Source organism: Oryctolagus cuniculus, chromosome 6 (assembly GCF_964237555.1).
Source record: "Oryctolagus cuniculus chromosome 6, mOryCun1.1, whole genome shotgun sequence".
NCBI lineage: Eukaryota > Metazoa > Chordata > Mammalia > Lagomorpha > Leporidae > Oryctolagus > Oryctolagus cuniculus.
This window is the reverse complement of record NC_091437.1, coordinates 149,713,081-149,732,389: the sequence shown is the minus strand read 5'-3', so window position 1 is coordinate 149,732,389 and position 19,309 is coordinate 149,713,081. Positions and strand designations below refer to the sequence as shown.

The window sequence follows — 19,309 nt, the reverse complement described above, 5'->3', positions numbered from 1 at the left end:
AGACTTCAACAACCTGGTGAAGTCAAAACAACATATCCAAATAATTAAAATGTGCAAATCATCATGGGACCAGAGATGGGGGCAAGGCTGGGTTTCATGAAGGACGTGACATTTCAACCAAATGTCAATAGAACAGAACTCATCAGGTGGCAAGAAGACAAGAGTCCAGACAGACGGGGAAACTACACATGAAGGTGCATCACCACTGAGGGTTCAGACAGTTGGATCACAGATACACACAAAAGGAGTCATGGGGAGTAAGGCTGGGATGCTCCATTGGAGGCAGATGGTGCGCACCTCTGTACACCACGGCCATGCAAAAGACATTACCCTATGAGCAACGGAGAGACACCAGTGATTTTTTTCCAGCAATAGTGATCCAATTAGATATGTGATTTAGAAAGAGCATTCTGACCATGGCACAGAAAATGGATTGGAGAAAGACTACTGAAATAGTCAAGGCTAGAGTTACTAAAGAACTGGGGATGCAGAAGTGATAAGTTCCAGGGTCCTTAAGGAGCAGATTAGACAGGACCTGGAGTTGAAGTACATATCAAAAGTGAAGAAAAAAATGGCAAAATTGATACTTGGGCTTCTGGCTGGAGTAGTAAGTGTAACTAGCGTTGCCAATACAGGACACGGAATGAGTTTAGATGAGGTGATGGTTCAGCAGGATACACAGTGATTTCTTCTTGTCCACAGGAGGTTGGTTCCAGAACCCCCCTCAGATACAAACACTGATAGATGGTCAAGTCTCTTTTATGAAATGGTATAATATTTGCATATAACCTATGCACATAGATCCATATACATTAAATCATCTCTAGATTGCTTATAATATCTAATACAGTATAATTGCTACATAAAGAGTCATTATATGGCATTGTTTAGGGGATGATGAAAAAAGTCTATTCATTTTCAGTACAAATGAAGCTTTTCCAAGTACTTTTGATCTGTAGATGGCTGAAATCACCCATGAGGACCCTGAGGGTATGGATAGCCAGTGGTGCTGAGTCTGAGGTGATGCATGATTAGCATGTCAGATGCACACTGGGAGGCCGGAAATACAAGTCTAGTGATGAGGAGGGAGACCTGGGTTACTACAAAGATACGGGAATCATGGGCTTGTTCAGTCCCAGAGCTGCAGGACAGTGAGAAGAGGATCTGTACTGAGGGGACACCATGGAGAGCACTTCAGCCAGCGGTGCTAAAGAAAAAACCGGCTGGGGAGATCTTAGTGATGGTGCTGACCCAGCCCCCTCCAAATGTTCTATAAAGTATTCTTGCAAGAAGGTGGTTGAGGAGTCAGGAGACTTTGGTTTTAGTCTCTGGACTAAAATGAACTCATTGTAACTTTTGGAATACCATTTCATCTCTCTGAATGCCACTCATGTCTTTTAAATGCCTCTCCAACATCAAACACCGAGTGATTTTTTTTTTTTTTGCAGAAGTATTATGGCCTTCACAAAATGTCCCTTAATACCACTGCTGAAACTAAAGTTTTTTTTACAAAAAAGATTTCATTTTTCATTTATTTTTATTTCTTTTTCACTTAAGAGGCAGGGCGGGGCAGGGTGTTGGGGGGAAGGGGAGTACTTGCAACGGCCAGGACTGGGTGGGGTCAAAGGCTGGCAGCCAGGAACACAATCCAGGTGTCTCATATGGGTAGCAGGGACCCAACCACTTGAGCCAGCACTGCTGCCTCCCAGGGTCTGCATCAGCCATAAACTGGAGTTTGGAAGTGGAGCCAGGAAGTGAACCCAGGCGCTTCAGAATGGCATCTGGGCACCCTAACTGGCAGATTAACCACTAGGCCAAATTCTACCCTAGTCCCTGGAACTGAACTTTACGACGAGATAATCTAGTGTGTTTTTTTTTTTTTTTCCACTTGATCTGTCATTTCTCAGTCACCACTCATGCTTCCAGGCTGGGTTATCTGCAAGGCACCTGTACGTGTCTGTAAGTGCCCTGAAGGTCTCCAGGACACAGAGGAACCCCAATCACTGCCCTGTTCTCAAGAAGAATCCCAAGAAAGAGAAGAGTTATTTATTTTGGCCTCTTAGCTTGTGGGGCAGACGGCCAAGTGAAAGAGCCCGTAGTCTGTAACAAAGTGCAAATGTCAAGAAAATGAGCAAACGAGGGTGGTGCTCCATCAGAATAGGGTGTAGGGCTTCCGGCTCATCCTTGTCTCCCATCGAAAACTGCTAGATCCTTTCCAACTCAACATTACACCCCCTTCTCATTCATGTCTCTACATCTGACTAACATGTGCCCTTTAAACCATGTCCCCATCTGGTCTGTGACCCATGCCTCATCCACGAGGCTTCTTTTTGAAGCAGATGTTTTATCTCCATTCAAAGTAAAAATAGATTTTCACATACCAGCTCCTGCCAACAGAGCGTGAGGCGTTTCTTATCTAAAGTGGTTTGGTTCAACATCTTGGGCTTCTTTTCTGCCTCAGAAATAAAGGCACTGTAAGAGAAAAATAACAACTCTGAAATGCACTTAGTGAAAATTCATATATATAATTCCAAAGATTTGTAAACATGCTTTCTGCAAAATAATGGCAAGCTAATGAAGCCACAGAACCAAGAGTCTTTCATTTAGGATTAATCCGCAGTGCACCCAAATTTTCTGGGAGGCAAAATAACCATGCGAAGTGATGCCCAAAGTTCAAATTGGTTTGATGAAATGGTTGTTTTTTTCATTTTCTTTCAGCTCGTATATACTGCTATTGCTGTCAAAATTCATAGCCAAAATAAAAAGGGTGAAATTTTCTTTCATCTTACAAGTTTGACATACCAAAAAGTTTCCTGAAGAGTTCTATCTAAAGCAAATATTTCACACTCAATACTGAGATATGGCTCCACAGATTTTAGAAGTTTACTTATTTGTTTTTATTTATTTGAAAGGCAGAGTAACAGAGAACAAGAGATAGGAAGGGAGGGGGAGTTAGTTCAGTCTTCCATCTGCTGGTTCACTCCCCCAAAAGCCTGCAATAGCATTGGCTGGGCAAGGCCAAAGCTAGGAGACAGGAACTCATTCAGGTCACCCACATGAGTGGCAACAACCTAAGTGCTTGAGCCATTATCTGCTGCGTCCCACTGTACACATTAGCAGGAAGCTGAATCTGAAGCAGAGGACTTGATTCCAGGTACTCTGACATGGGGTGCAGGCATCCCCAGCAGAGGCTTAACATCTTATAACACAATGCCTGCCATTTCCCTGCATTTAAAAAGCTATACAAAAGGGATACGCATTTGATGCAGTGGTTAAAACAGCACTAGGGATGTCCACGTGCCAGGTCAGAGTGCCTGGGTTCAAGTCCTGACCCTGCTTCCAATTCTGTTTTTTTTGCTGGCACTTAGTGTGTGAACCAGTGGGTGGAAGACCTTTCTCTCTCTCCCTCTCCTCTCCCTGCCTCTGCATTTCGAATTAACAAAAATAAAGAAAAAAATTAAACTCTACAAAGACTGAGTAGCAGCATTTTTTGGAGATGAAGTTAAAAATGTATTCAATAGGAAAACAGTAAAAGTCATGAATGCAAGAAGATACGTAAATGGCAAATAGTTGGGGAAATAAGATGTTCTCAATAGTAATAACTTAAATGCAAATTAACATCAGCCTATTGTACCAATAAAATGTATAATATTCAAGACCAGAGCTATAAAAAAGAAAAATATTCAAGATTGGCCACAATGTGGAGGAGAGTGTAAGCTATTGTAGGAGACTATAAATTGTTACCGTGTTGTAGAAACTATTTGCCAGCACCTTTGAAAATTTAAATGTCCATAAAATTTGACTTAAAAATTACACTGGAATTCTTATCCTTCAAAAATAATACTTTTCTGGGCCGGCTCCGCAGCTCACTAGGCTAATCCTCCGCCTGCGGCACCGGCACACCAGGTTCTAGTCCCAGTTGGGGCGCCAGATTCTGTCCCGGTTGCCCCCCTTCCAGGCCAGCTCTCTGCTGTGGCCCGGGAGTACAGTGGAGGATGGCCCAAGTGCTTGGGCCCTGCACCCTATGGGAGACCAGGATAAGCACCTGGCTCCTGCCATCGGATCAGCACGGTGCACCGGCTGCAGCGCACAGGCCGCGGTGGCATTGGAGGGTGAACCAACGGCAAAAGGAAGACCTTTCTCTCTCTCTCTCTCTCTCTCTCACTGTCCACTCTGCCTGTCAAAAAAAAAAAAAAACTTTTCTGAAGAATATGCTTACACTGTCTTTACCATAGCATTGTTTCAGTAGCAAAATAACTAGCAGCAGGTTAAATATCGTTAGGGACTAGGTGAGTATACCACGACCCACTCATCCGACTGAATACTGGGGACATCTGTTATGTGTTATAGAATGATGCTTGTGCTGTGTATATTGTTGAGTGAAGAAAGCAACATGCTGAATAAAACTGTGATGTCATTTGTAAAGAAATACTGCATTTTGTGAGTATGTGTATATGAATGTGTTTATGAGCACACAGAGAAAAGTCCAGAAGGCAGGTTGAACTCTTTCTTTGGAGCAAGGATTGGAGACAGCGTTAAGAAGAGCACTTTTGCTTTATACATTTTCTGCTTTTCTTTTTTTTTTTTAGCCATGAGCATTTAGCCCCTCTGTGAAGAAAAAAAAGTCAATTATAGAAAAGACAAAATGGAAAGTCTTCATCAACTGTGAAAATTGTCCATTTTTATAGGTGAAATGGTGTTAACTTGAATTTGCATTTAAGTTATCACTATGAGGACAACATCTTATATCCCCAGCTACTTTGGCCATTTCCATTCTTCTTCTTGCATTTATAACCTTTGTTGTTTTCCTATTGACCACATTTTGGATATTATTTATTTATTTGAGTTTATTTACTTACTTGAAAAATCAGAGTTACATAAAGAGAGGGAGAGGGAAGGAGGGGGAAGGGGAGAGAGAGAGAGAGAGAGAGAATCTTCCATCCACTGGTTCATTCCACAAATGGTCTCAAGCCATTGAGTGCTGGGCCAAGCCAAAGCCAGGAGTCCAAAACTCCATCTGGGTCTCCCATGCAGCTGGCAGGGGACCAAGCAGTTGGGTTATCATTTTTCTGCCTTTCCAGGCACATTAGCAGAAAGCTGGATTGGAAGCAGAGCAGCTGGGACTCGAACCATTGTTCATATGAGATGCCCGTGTCTTAGGTGGCCGCTTAACCTTCTGAGCCTCACTGAACACATTCTCAACATCAACTCCACACCTCCCAGTGAGAGTTCCCACACCAGGGTCCCACCTGCTGGTGACTGTCACTCTCACTAGAAGTACTCAATGTATATAACAGAAAGGTTACATCCTCTCTTAATTAAAAAAAAATGAAAAGATTATATTTTGAGGAGCGAGCCTTGCTACCCCATTCCTGCCTTTACCAGAGGCACAGGGAATTCCATTCCACTCTCCAGGATGGACCAGGCCAGGTGGGCAGGGTGCACACTCCTGGTCTCCTGCCCCAGGGCGGGAGGAATAATTTATATCCTCATCAAAATTGGGGTATGTGATCTTGGCACATGATTCTCTTCTCTCTCCATCTTTCAGACTGAATCTTTCTGCTGCCTGGGGGGACCTGCTCGGAGGAAGCCCTGAAGTCCAGCTGCTCAGTCATGAATGGGGGAAGGGACAGGAAGCCCCTGTTGACCTTGACTTTTGACCTCAAATCCAACCTGCTTTCTCAAATCCAGACTCACTAACACAAAACCAGCATTTTGATCTTGGTCTGACACTGGTGTATCTCTTTTCAGTTGCTTAGAAGCTTGAAGAAAAAAGGGAATGGTTATCACTCCCAAGCAATCCCCAAATATAGGAAAATTATTTAGCGATTAATTTTTTCATAAACAATTTCTAAAAATATGAGATTATGAAGCTTTTTAAAAATGCATAAAGGGAATTGCAGGTGCACTTAACAGCTTACAGCAGGAGTAGCACAAATACATACTGTGCTTATAATGAAAAAAGAAGTAAAGAGGAAAAGAAAACTACCTATTTATTTCTTGTCTCTCATTTTTAATATAAAGTAAAAATGGTAGAGTAGTTGAAAGACTGGGAAAGAGAGAACTTATGAAGAAGAACACCAGAACTGGCTAAGCCTTGTCTAGTGGTTTTGCCTTTCTTCAAATTAGTCTGCATTCTCTTCCCCTTACTATTAGGATAAACGACCATTTTTCATCCTGTCTTAACCCAACTAAAATCAAGTGTTAGTCCAAGTTGACTCCCTGTGCGGAAGGCAGCCTCTGTGCTGGCCCCCAAAGAGCCCCACCTCCTACAACTCCTGCCACTGTGTAATCCCCGCTCCCAGCTCTGAATGCAAGCGGGACCCAGCGACTTGCTCCAAATAGAACACATCAAGAGTGATGGTTGCCACTCCCAAGATCAGCTCATGAAAGACCCCTGACTTCCAGCTCGCTGGTGTGTTTTCTCTCACTCTTGCTTGCTCGTGCTGATAAAGCAAGTTGCCTTGTTGGGAAAGGCAGCGTGGAGACACTCACATGGCAAGCAGTTGGAGGGCAGCCTCCAACTAAGAGTGAGCAAGGAACTGACGTCCTTTACACAACAGCACAGGGAGAACTGAAGTCTGTAAACAGCCACGTGAATGATCCTGGACTGAATCCTTAGCCACGACTGCAGCCCCAGCCCGTGCCCGGCTGTACCCGGGAGAGTCCTGAGTCGAAGACCAGGAGGGACCACACCTGGATTCCACTCCCACAGACACTGGGAGATAAACACTGTTCCAAGCCACTAACTTTTGGAGTAATTTATTACCCAGTGATAGGTAACTAATACATACTATATTTTTATCTTTTTTTATATTCATATTTTTGTCTTTTATTATCTTATATTTTATCTTTTATTATTATATTTTACTACACTGTTTACCACTTGGAGTAAGAGTCATTAATTGGACTTATTAATGTGTTATATGGAAAAAGTCTATTAAATAACATTTGATAGAAATTACCCCCATTTAAATGTCAAGTAGTCATTGAACACCTGCCAAATGCAAAGTACCCTTCTGGGCACTATACTAAAAGCATTTTTGTTTATTTCATACTCTTGGCAATAGGGGTTTCTTCTTTTCTGTTCCCCCTCTTTGGTGTGTGTTTTAGGTGTTACGTGTTAGGAAGCAGGAGTCAGCCCACAGGTGCCAGCTAAATTACTAACAAAATTATGATGGCTGCCACAAAGTAAAATGCCCATCTGAATGCTTGCGAAACTGGGTGTTTTCTGAAAGTAATTAAAAGCTGAGTCCACGAAGCTCAGCTCGCCAGACGCCAGTACCTGCTCTGACTGATGAAGTCACTGAGCACCGTCTTCATTTTCTCTTCTGGCGCCTCCTCTGAAATCTTGATCAATTCTGTCACTTCTTCTATACCTTCTTCCTGAAACCAAACCACAGGGTTGGAGAGGCTTGGGGAGCAGACGAGACGGGTAGTAGCCACACTGACTGTAACAGCCCCGAAAAAATAAATGGCTGATTTTCTGTTTTGGAAATGAAGGAGGACTCTCTTCATTGTCTCGCACTCAAACTGGAAATGTTACTGCGCTCTTAACTGTGAACCTCCCTTTTCTTAGATGGAATTTTTCCAGACACAAGCCTCCTCCTATATTATTCAAACTCATTGCTTTTACCACAAATTTATTCCCTAAGTGGTTACCATGTATTTATAGTCTACCCTGTAGGGAAACTCATGTCATGGGTAATATCTAACAATGTAGAATAAATTAGATATAATTGCCAAAAACTTCAAAAGTAATATTCAAGTCAGTTTGTTTTAAAAGGTATAATCATATTGAATAATCTCTGAAATCAAAGGGTTACCCAATCTTCTGACTTCTATGAGTTTTAAACAAGGAGGTGGAACAGGTTCTATTTGACAATAGCTGTGTGCTTCCATCATTAATAATCACATTTTTCCTCTGGGACCTAAATTCCAGGATTCTCTTCAATAGTTGAAGGAAAACAGAACTCAAGGGGATGTGGGCATGCTTCCACTACTTTGCCAGGATTTACATAAATGCTACTCTGTGTCACAGGCCAAGGTCTGGGGCTAGAGACACAGGTTCCCCCTCTTTCTGCTTCTAGTATAAGACCAGGCAACATTATGGAGTGGCTGAGGACTGCGGCTCTAGGATCAGACTACCTAGGTGCAAATCCAGCCTCTACTACTTATAACCCCTTCATGCCCAGTTTCCTCATCTGTAAACTGGGACAGTGATAGCTGCTACCCACAACACTGTAGGGCAGGGTGAACTTCAATCACGTTAGTCACGATCTGCCAGGCAGACAGACACTGGCTCTGAGAAAAGACTTAGAAACAAGTATACAAATGCTAAAGGCTCCTCTGGCCTCTAGAGAAAATTCCAGTTTGCTTCTTTAAATTCTCTCACAATTAAACCACACATTCTGTCTGAAGGCGAGGCGAGATCGGAGTGTGTGGTCTCCACATGGGGTGGCACCATAAGGCCTGGCGTCCCCATAGCCAGGGCAAGGCTTGGATTTGCACAGGTAGAGTCGAGGATTATAAAGCAAATGCAAGCAGGAAAGCGTTTCTTTCCTTCCTGCTGGTTTTCATGGAATGGAAAGGACACGGTCATCTGGTGAGATGTGCAGGACAGAGTAGGAGACGTTCCATGAGATACACGGGTGGGAAGAGAAATGTGAGCACAGAAGAAAAGGATTCACAAGGGAAGGTGCACGGTACTCAAGACACTGAGTTTCCAGGTTTTCTCTCCTCCCTGGGCATTTACTGCAGTGGCTTTGTGTTTCATACCTCCACACATTCAATCCCTCAAATGATTATTCAGCCCATCAGGTGCCAGATAGTATGCAAGTTGCCATGGAAACAGTGGGGCATGATTATTGGACAAATAAGCACACAATACAATACACACAAATACATTGCAAGCTATGGAAGGAGTGCGGAAGGAAAAGGCTAACGTGGGGGTGGGGTCAGAAAGCTTTCCTGAGGAGGTGCTGGAAACTGGGACTTGGCAATTGTTGGGTCACACAGAAGGAGAACGGAGGAAAAAGCAGCCCAGGCAGGAGAAAGGGCACAGGATCATGAAACTACCTATTGACAACACTCCCAAGAACTGGTGGCTAGGAGGCTTAGAGGAACTTGGGTTCTTCAGGAAACTGAAAGGAGACAAGTGTGATTGGGGTCAAGTAAGAGAGAGAATGCACGTGCAAGGGCTGGAGAGCTGGGCAGTCTTGTAGGGAATGTCCGCCATGTTGGCGACTCAGTGTATTATACTAGTTGGAACCAGGATCTACCGATTTTGTGAGAAAGTTGTCAACCTCTTGCCCTTTAGAGATTAGGAAATCATCTGTCCCTAGGTCCTATAAGAGGAAGAAGTGGAGTAGGGATTTAAATTGAGTTTGACTTGAAGCCTAGAGATTGTGCAAAATGGATTCTCAGTCCCCTGGGTGCATGAGGTAGGAGCTGTTGGCCCTCCAAATGCAGCAACTTCAATTCGTTTGTATTTTAACTGAGATCAAGATCTTCTAAGGGGTCGATATGAATCCTCTTTGCTAGGCCTGTACTGTGGCACAGCAGGTTAAGCTGCTTGCTGGTATTCCCTAGGAGCACCAGTTCAAGTCCCAGTTGATCCATTTCTGATCCGGCTCCCTGAAAACATGCCTGGAAAAGCCATGGAAGATGGTTCAAGTGCTTGCCATCCATGTGCGAGACCTGGATGGAGTTCCTGGCTCCTGGCTTCTGCCTGGCCCACCCTGGCCACTGCAGCCATTTGGGGAGAAAACCAGTAGACGGAAGATCTCTCTCTCCCTATATTCCCTCTCCCTCTCCCTCCACCTCTCTCTTTCTTTCTCTGTCTATGTATGTAACTCTGCCTTTAAATAAATAAATAAATCTTTAAAAAAAAAATCCCTTTCATGCACAACTCCCTAATCTTCAAATCTTGGACTGTCAAAGTCACCTACCAGGAGGTCTGCCATTTTCTCCAGCATGTTGGACCAGTGTAGCCTGAAGATCTGGTCTCCCCAAGAACTGATGAAGTAGACACAAGGCTTCTTGGCTTCATATGGCAAATAGTTGTAATTCCTGTGAAAACACATTGGGTCTGGAAGTTAGTTAGCAATCACTGTGCTTCAGGAAACTCCAGTCACTTGTATGGAGAAGGGGTGATAGCAAAGCTATTAAATTATTAACACCATCCCTTGACTATAATTGGGGACCCATGAACCATACACAGCGAAGAGTTATGTGGCAACAATGAGACCTATGAGCAGTTACCACCAGATCCAGGACAGAACTTAGAAATGACCACCAGAGGGCGGGATTTATTGGGCAAGACTTCTTCAAGGAGGACAGTTTTATATTGAGAGCGGGAAGAAAAAGAACAATAATTTTAAAAAGATTAATTTAATTATTTGAAAGACAGAATTACAAAAAGAGGAGGGAGGAAGAGGGAGAGGGAGAGGGAGGGGGAGGGGGGAGAGAGAGAGAGAGAGAGAGAGAGAGAGAGAAATATGCTCTATCCACTGGTTCATTCCCCAAATGACCACAACAGTTGGGGCTGTGCCAGGCCAAAGCCAGAAGCCAGAAGACTAAAACTCCATCTGGGTCTTCCATGGTGGTGGCAGGCACTGCTTTCCTAGGCGCATTAGCAGGGAACTAGATCAGAAATGGAGCAGCTGGGACTTGAACCAGTGCTCATATGGGATGCTGGCAATGCAGGTGGTGGCTCAACCTGCTGTGTCACATCAGCCCCAAAGGACAATAACTTTTTTTAAGTGTCTGTATGCCAGGTACCATGTAGAGATCAACTGAGATAACACATGTAAATGTATTCCTCCCTCCCTTTTTTCCATACATCCATTCTTCCATTTATCTATCTATCCTTGCATCCATTCATCCTTTTACCCCTCCTTCCTTCATCCTCCCTCCCTTCTTCCACATGTTGCCAGAATTGGTGCTAATCATGCAGGTGACTTACCTGGCCAAGAAGGGAGAAAAGGGTTAGGGAAGCAGCTGAAAGGGGAAGATGTGGAGCCACAGGGAATGTTGGACGGTAACAACTGGGTATGCTCAGATACTGGTGAGAAAAAGACAGTATAAAAGGTAAGACAGAAGACGGGTAAGAAGGAACTCATCATCGCCTATTCCCAAGGAGGAAGGTGATGAATGGGGAGGCAGGTAAGGTGGAAGAGGTAAGATGGCAGAGTTGAAGAAGTTCTTTGCCACATGATAGCTCTTTTGTTGACTAAGTTTTCCCCAACCCCCTTGTAATTTTCTCACAAACGGGACTGTGTGAAGAGAAATGGGGAAGGAAGGCAGAAGCAAAGTGCTTGGAATTGGGTGTGGTGGGGCAGGTGGCCCTGATAAACAGTGTTTGGAGAAACACACCTAGAGAGGTGGGGTTGGGGGCAAGAGGGTGGCGGGAGGGAGAGGCAAGCGGTGAGAACCTCAACCCCAGAGAGTGGAAATGTTGCTCCTTTAGCTCTCCATCCCAGATTTCTTTTAAAGGAAACAATTAAATTAGCAAAGGTGCCCCTGGCCTGTTCTGCAGATAATAAACCAGCAGGTGTCCTCTCAGAAGAGAAGCCAAATGCGTTCTTGGCAGAAACTGTGGTTGTTATTACAGCAGAAGAACAAACAAAAGGACGGAAACAAAGCTGCTCTCTTATTTTACTTCTTTTTAAATTATTGCACTGAGAACTCTGCAACGAAATAAATTCCTACTCCATGTTGTACTGGGTCCCAAGTTTCTTCGGTTTGGATCACTTTGTGCTAATGATGTGTAAGGTCCCTGTCTCTCTGCTCCTCAGGTCTTCCTCCTGGCCTTGCTGGGTTTACATGGACCAGGATGCCATGGCCTCTTAGGCAAACTGCAGTGCAGATGGAGGGCAGCAGATGGGAGGGTGCCTTGTTGCCAGTGCAGAGAGAAGACTGCCAGTTTGAATGGCTGCCCTGACACAGAACCAGCCTTGTGACTCTGGGCAGGGGTAGGCCTGGAATCCTATGATGAGAATCAGATGATCACCTGTCACTGGATGTCATTTGTGCCAACCTCATGCCTGAGATCCAGCCCAGGACGTTACTTGCATGTGACTGCACATGTTTTGTAAACTGGGAAGCCCAGGAGAAATACAAAGTGGTATTTTACTGGAGGCAACAAATAAATTATGTGTGTGTGTGTGCAGATACATGTGTGATGGGGTCTACTATATTCATAGAATCTTTTTTTTTTTTTTTTGACAGGCAGAGTGGACAGTGAGAGAGAGAGACAGAGAGAGAAAGGTCTTCCTTTGCCGTTGGTTCACCCTCCAATGGCCGCCGCTGCAGCCGGCGCACCGCGCTGATCCGATGGCAGGAGCCAGGATCCAGGTGCTTTTCCTGGTCTCCCATGGGGTGCAGGGCCCAAGCACCTGGGCCATCCTCCACTGCACTCCCTGGCCATAGCAGAGAGCTGGCCTGGAAGAGGGGCAACCGGGACAGAATCCGGCTCCCCAACCGGGACTAGAACCCGGTGTGCCGGCGCCGCAAGGTGGAGGATTAGCCTATTGAGCCACGGCGCCGGCTTCATAGAATCTTTTGATTTAGCTATGGCCTCCTGGGATTAATGCCGTATGGACAGAGGTTCAATACAACGAATGAAAACATATAGAAATACAAACATTCAAAAAATGACAGCGTGATTTACTTTGACTTCCTTGATCCAACTAGCCAACATTAATATGAACTCCAAGCAAGGATAGCTTGAGACCTCACGGCGCCTTCTAAACCCTTCCCCTACTATGTATGCTGAAACCCCCACCAACAGCCAACAACGGATAATCCAATAAGGTTGACACAGACCACCTCTGAGTAGTCTCAGAAAAGTCTCCCAGAGCTGCAGGCCTAGTTATAGGATTGACTGGTTGATGTCCTCAGTTTTGAGAATTGAGTTAAAGGAAAAGAAAATTGGACTTTTAGGTGTGTGTGAAGGACAGATGATCAATTATGACTTCCAGAGAGCCACCCCCAACAACAACAACAAAAGACCTCATGGGAACAGCACTGTGGTGCAATGGGTTAAAGCCCTGGCTTGAAGTGCCAGCATCCCATTTGGGCACCAGTTCTGGTCCCAGCGGCTCCTTTTCTGGTCCAGCTCTCCGCTGTGGCCTGGGAAAGCAGTAGAAGATGGCCCAAGTTCTTGGGCCCCTGCACCCCTGAGGGGGACTCAGAGGACTCAGGAGCTCCTGGCTCCTGCCTTCGAATTGAATCGGCTCAGCTCTGGCCATTGTGACCACTTGGGGAGTGAACCAGCGGATGGAAGACCTCTCTCTCTCTCTCTCTCTCTCTCTAACTCTCTTTGTAACTCTGTCTGTCAAGAATAAAAGTAAATCTTTAAAAAAAAAAAAGACCTCAAAAAAGTGGCCCATGGGAGAGGGAAATAGCCTAAGGACATAGAAAATGTAGGATATGGTTAAAACAAGAAGTCAGATAGCTAAGACTACTTGAACCTACTCCACCCTACTTTGGCCCAAACCTTCCCTCTCTGTCTTTAAGACATCCTTCAAGATGTCACCCTTTCTGTGACCTTTCCTAACTATTTCCTTCTCTTCAGTGTGGTTGGTCACCACCCAGTGTCACTGTTCCCATAGCGCCCTGAGCCCAGCCCAGTTATGGTAATCCCTCATGCAAAAACAGTTATGAGTACTTATGTGCCAGGCACAGAGATGATCAGCTATAAAAGCAAGTTAAGACACTCTGATTAACTCTCTTAAGTCTCTGCTTCCCAAATGCTCACAGTCTAATAGGGAAGACAGCCAAGCACAACCATCAAAGTACAACCATCAAACTCCACTGTGATTTGTGCTTGATGAAAGAGAGTCTATGAGTGAAAACCTAGTCTTGGGATCCAGATTGGGTTTAGTCTTGAAAATCAAGGGCTAGCAGTTCTGAGGGGAAGGCTGATCTCCAGGCATGGTGAAGAGTGAGTTCATGAGGCCCAGAGGCAGCAAACAGCAGGCTACATTTGAGAACCTACCAGTGGCAGGCATTGCACGACTGAAGGAAAGGTAGAGTTTGGGGAGTGAGTGAGTGAGTGAAGATGATGGTAGAAAAAGAGAGACTGAAGTCAAACCCACAGACTCTGGCTTCTGAAATTAATCCTGAAAGCCACAGGAAGTCAATGAATGATGCAAATCAAGGAAGTAACTGGTTCAGCTAGGTCAGCCAGTGTCTTGAAGATCAAGCCACACAGGAGGTGTCTGAAGACCCTCCAGACCAAAGATGCTAATGGCCAGAATCAAAGATGGCAATCGATATGGAAAGTACTTAAGAACTAGAATTGATGTTACTCCACCATTGAGTGGATGTGATTAGGGAAGAAAAAGAGAATAATTGACAACCTTCTAGTTTGTGGCCTGGAGGACTCAACCTATGAAACAGGAAAGTTGGGGAAATGGAGAGCTGTCTGTGAAGACAATGATCTTAATGAATTATTTCAGATATACCTAGTGGAGGCGTTTGGATCTGCCACTCAGGAAGAGGGTGCCTAGGGAATAGGTAGACTTGGCAGTCCTGGTTACCCCAGTAGTAGTCAGTAGGCACCAGGTCAGTGTGCCAAGATACAGTCAGAGAGTGTGTCTAGACATGACGAGCAGAGATTGAAGAACAGAGCAAGGTGGCCCTGTCAGGACCCTGAACCATCTCTGGGCTTCAATCTCCCCACACACAAATGGGGAGAGCCACACACTATTATGAGATCCAACACTGCTAGCACAAGACTGGGCACAGAAGACTCACTGCATGGGACTCCCTCTTCTTGCAAACCGCTTCACTGGTGTCTGGTACCACTTTCTTTCATGGGAATTCTATAACGTTATTTCTCTGCATGTTCAACATTTGCATGAATTAGCGGAGATCTTGTAGATGCCCCTACTGTTTTCTGAAATGGTCTTTTCTGGTGTCTGACCACTGTGGTTTGATTTCTTCAGTTTGCAAATGATTGTGGTAAAAAAAAAAAAAGATCAGAAATGATGTAGTCAATAACCTTACCCAGTGGATTTTACATAATAGCACAGAACTCAGACGAATATGGTAACTGTTAGAGGAGTTTGAATCGAATTTTAAGTCTGACTTTGCTTCTTTGTTATGGTTCAGTTATAGAACAAAGAGGCCTTCAGATATCATCATCATCATCATCACTGCTCTGCCCTTAAGTGATTCACCCAGTGTGTCACTGTGAGAGGTGTCAGTTGCTAAGGATTTATGTGGTGCCTACACATTGCCCTTTCCATACCTTGCTCCCATAACTGAAATAAAAAATTATGTTTCTGATTCTAGGTGAAAATGGAAATAGTCCAGAAGTTGGACAAAAATCCATGAGAAACCTCGGCCGTTCTCCCCTGCTGTGTCCTACCTGTTCCCTTCTGTCACCAGAGGCTTCTCTGGGTGGGTGGTGGAGGCTACAGGGATGGTGGCCTCATGGGCTGCATCCCCTTCCTTCTCGTGCAGCAGTGGGAGGCTGTCTTCTTCCGCTGACTCAGCTGATTTCTTCTTGCTCCCATGATGGGACCCTCCATCCATCACATTTCCGAAATTTCCTGCAGAGACAGCAGCAAAAGGAGAGACCAGGTGTCAGTGAGTAGAACAGCCAGCTTGGTGTAAGGAATCCAAGTTCATGTCCTCCGAGGCAAGGAATAAGATCTCAGGACGGGGTAGAAAGAGCAACGGTCAAAACAAAGAAGACAATGACAAGGAGACGTAATTCCCATCCATTTCCTCTTCTGTCAAAACTACACAAATTACAAGTTAGAAGGCACAAGCAGAAAAGGGAAGAGTTGCTGGCAGTAACAAAACTCAGTCATATTTTTTTTAACATTTTAGTCTATATCCTAACAAAACTTTTCATAGACATATTGTTAAAGGATCTTTGTAGAGATGTTACTTTGTAGCATGCTCTTTTATACCCAATAAAATATCATGAGGGCGGGTGTTGTGGTGCAGCAGGTTAAGATGCCACCTAGAACACCCACATCCCATATTAGGGGACTTGAGGTCAAGTCCCACCTCTGCTTCAGACCCAGTTTCCTGCTAATGCACACCCTGGGAGGTAGCAGATGATGACTCGACTACTTGGGTTTCTGTCACTCAAGTGGGAGACGAGGATGGAGTTCCAGGCTCCTGGCTTCAACCAGGCCTGGTTCTGGCTATTGTGAACATGTGGAGAGTGAGCCAGCAGAGAGAACACATCTTGCTTTCTCTCTGTGTCTCTCCCTCTTCCTCTCCCTGCCACTCCATAAATAAATTTCTTAAAGATTTTATTGATTTATTTATTTTGACAGGCAGAGTTAGACAGTGAGAGAGACAGAGAGAAAGGTCTTCCTTTTTCCATTTGTTCACCCCCCAAGAGGCTGATACAGCTGGAGTGTTGTGGCCGGTGCGCTGTGCCGATCCAAAGCCAGGAGCCAGATGCTTCCTCCTGGTCTCCCATGCGGGTGCAGGGCCCAAGGACCTGGGCCATCCTCCACTGCCTTCCCGGGACACAGCAGAGAGCTGGACTGGAAGAGGAGCAACCAGGACAGAATCCGGCACCCCAACCGGGACTAGAACCCCAGGGTGCCAGCTCCGCAGGCAGAGAATTAGCCTATTGAGCCGCGGCACCAGGCAAAGATTTTATTATTTATTTATTTGAGAGTAGAGTTACAGTGAGAGGGAGAGACAGAGAGAAAGGTCTTCCTTCCATTGGTTCACTCCCCAACTGGCTGCAACAGCCGGAGTTATGCTGATCCGAAACCAGGAGCCAGGTGCTTCTTCCTGGTCTCCCATGTGGGTGCGGGGGCCCAAGCAGTTGAGCCATCTTCTACTGCCTTCCCAGGCCAGAGCAGAGAGCTGGATTGGAAGAGGAGCAGCTGGGACTAGAACCATCACCCATATGGGATGCCAGCGCTGCAGGCAGAGGATTAACCATGTGCCATGGCACCGGCCCCCCAATAAATATATTTTTAAAAAAGATATCCTCTTCAGTAATAATGGTGTCACTAATCTTTCCATTTTACAATCTGGTTTCAATGCTTAAAAAATTTTAGACGAACTTTAACCCTTTTTGGAAAGAGCCTTAAAGCGAGGCATAGAAAGCTGATGGACTTGGTTAAATCAAGAAAGCTCTGGGATCCAAAGCCTGGGCTCACCAAGCCCCTTACTCAGGAGGCCTTCCTGACTCCTGCTTCCCCAGCCCTCCTCTCCTCCCCAGCAGGCTCTGGATCTCTGTAGTAGATGCTGTTGGTGCCTCACCCAGATCCACCTTCCCAGGAAGGGGCACCCACCCCTAGATGCTGAGATGAGTGCAGTTCCCCTGGAGAACTGCCTTCCGCTGATGGTGACTGCCTTTCCCTGGACGAATCCAAGGCCTCCTGCCTGAGTCTGAAGCCACTCACTGCTCATGTGGGGATCTAAGAGTCCCACCCCCTGGCCTCAAGGTGGGCCCAAGTTGGCACCACTCATACTGCAGAGCTCCCCACAGGGAAGGGCTATGGCTAGTCTCCCTGCCCTAGAAGACATGTCCCACGCTTCTGACACCCATTTCTCCCAAGAGCAGGCTTCCAAAGTCTCGCTTGTACAATCATCTTTGCAGGATTCCTTTCCTTTTAGAAAGATTCATTTGTTTACTTTGAAAGGTAAAGCAATTGAGAGAGAGAGAGGAAGAGACATAGAGAGAGAATATTCCATCAGCTGGATCACTCCCCATATGCCCAGGGTATGGTGGGTGTGGGTGTCCCAGGTGGCAGCTTAACCTGCTACACCATAACACCCACCCTATTGGGTATAAAATAAATAAATAAATAAAATCACAGTGCCCAGGGCTGGTCCAGGCTGAAGCCAGAAGCCCAGAATTCCATCCAGGTCTCCTATATGGATGGTAGGAACCCAAGCACTTGGGTCCCCTTCCACTACTTTCCTAGGTGTGTTAGCAGGGAGCAGGATCAGAAGCAGAGCAGCCAGGATATGAAACATCACTTTGATATGGTTTCCCAGGGCTGCAGGCATCAACTTAACCCACTGCACCACAATGCCCACTCCAGCAGGATTTATCCTGAGAACATAACCCAAATAGGACCCTAGTTTCACATGCAAAATTGTATCACTCCTCTAACATCTTGTTTTCACATAATTTACTTCATTGTCTGCAAAGGTCTTGGAACAGAAAGTTACCAGTTTTTGTGTCTCTATTTCCCACTACTGGTCATGGCACAAACACAGGGCCTGGATATATATCTGATGAGTTAATGACCTTGATGTGTTGCTACACCCGCAAGAGTCCCCAGTCTCATTACAACTCATTGTCTCCTTCCTTTCTCCCTTCCTCATTAGTTTAGGGCCTGAGAGAAGCATAGGCAATGGAACCCTAGACAGAGGAAGAGATCTAAGTTAGCAGGCCTTGCTTGAGTCCTCTTTCCAACAGTCACCAGGTTTGTTAACAGTGTTCTTATTCAGCTTCTCTGGACACCTATTATGGCCAAACCATTGAACTGTGATACAACAATCAGGAAGTCAGAGCATGGGCTCTGATAAGGAAGATAGGTGGGTGGGCCAAGGGTTGGGTTTTCATAGCAAAGAGAATGAGGCAACTGGGAGGAAAGTGACTGAAGGGAAGAGCCACATAGTCTGAGATGCAAGAAGAAGGAGGTGGGACAGGAAGGGGACAGAGAAAGGATGGCATGTCTCCATGAGTTACAGAGAAGACAGCAGGGAAACATGGGAGGAGCTGGATGGAGACTGGGTCTGGGAGTGGGATGTTGCAGTAGACCTGCAAAGCTGGAGGCACCCTCATATGCAGAGCTCACTGCCTCCCTATGAACCCGCTCCACTAAGAGACTTCTCTGCCTACTGGTAACTTATTCCTTGGACAGACCCCAATCATCCCATTTTTCACATCTGTCCATATCCTTGATCCTATCCGGGAGCCCCACACCATGAGCCTCCTCTTCCTTTTCTCCAGCATTAAAGGCCTGAAGCCAGCTCCCAGGTCTCTCTCTGCTCCAAAGCTCTCTTCTCGGAGCCAGTCCTCTGAGGTGCCCTTGCCTTCCCTATGAAGACATATGCTCCCAGAAGGTGTCTCCCAGCCTCTGGACATGCAGACATGGACTCTGTCAGGCTCCCAGCTGCCTGGCTTGGAAGCACTGCAGTCTGTCTCTAGTTCATTCTGATAGGTAGGAGGAGAACTGCCTGGATGTGAATCAATACCTTCTCGGATGGAATATTCCTTCTGGGAGTGGCTTTTCCAGCTGTACGACAGCCTAGGAAGACTGCTGGACATTAGAACAATAGCATCCACTAAATGTGTGGTGCT

The 19,309-nt window shown here is 45.5% G+C and overlaps 1 protein-coding gene across 2 annotated transcripts in view; it reads right to left on the bottom strand.

The window, feature by feature from the left end:
- The window catches only part of FER1L6 (fer-1 like family member 6), a 195,585-nt gene that overhangs the window by 98,392 nt on the left and 77,884 nt on the right, over positions 1 to 19,309 (bottom strand). For both annotated transcript variants that reach the window (XM_002710764.5, XM_070075467.1), the window contains 4 exons: positions 15,380 to 15,563; positions 9,951 to 10,071; positions 7,286 to 7,386; positions 2,382 to 2,472 (listed from right to left, as the gene is read on the bottom strand). In XM_002710764.5, the coding sequence (XP_002710810.3) occupies positions 2,382 to 2,472; positions 7,286 to 7,386; positions 9,951 to 10,071; positions 15,380 to 15,563 (497 nt within the window). The remainder of the gene's footprint in view (positions 1 to 2,381; positions 2,473 to 7,285; positions 7,387 to 9,950; positions 10,072 to 15,379; positions 15,564 to 19,309) is intronic.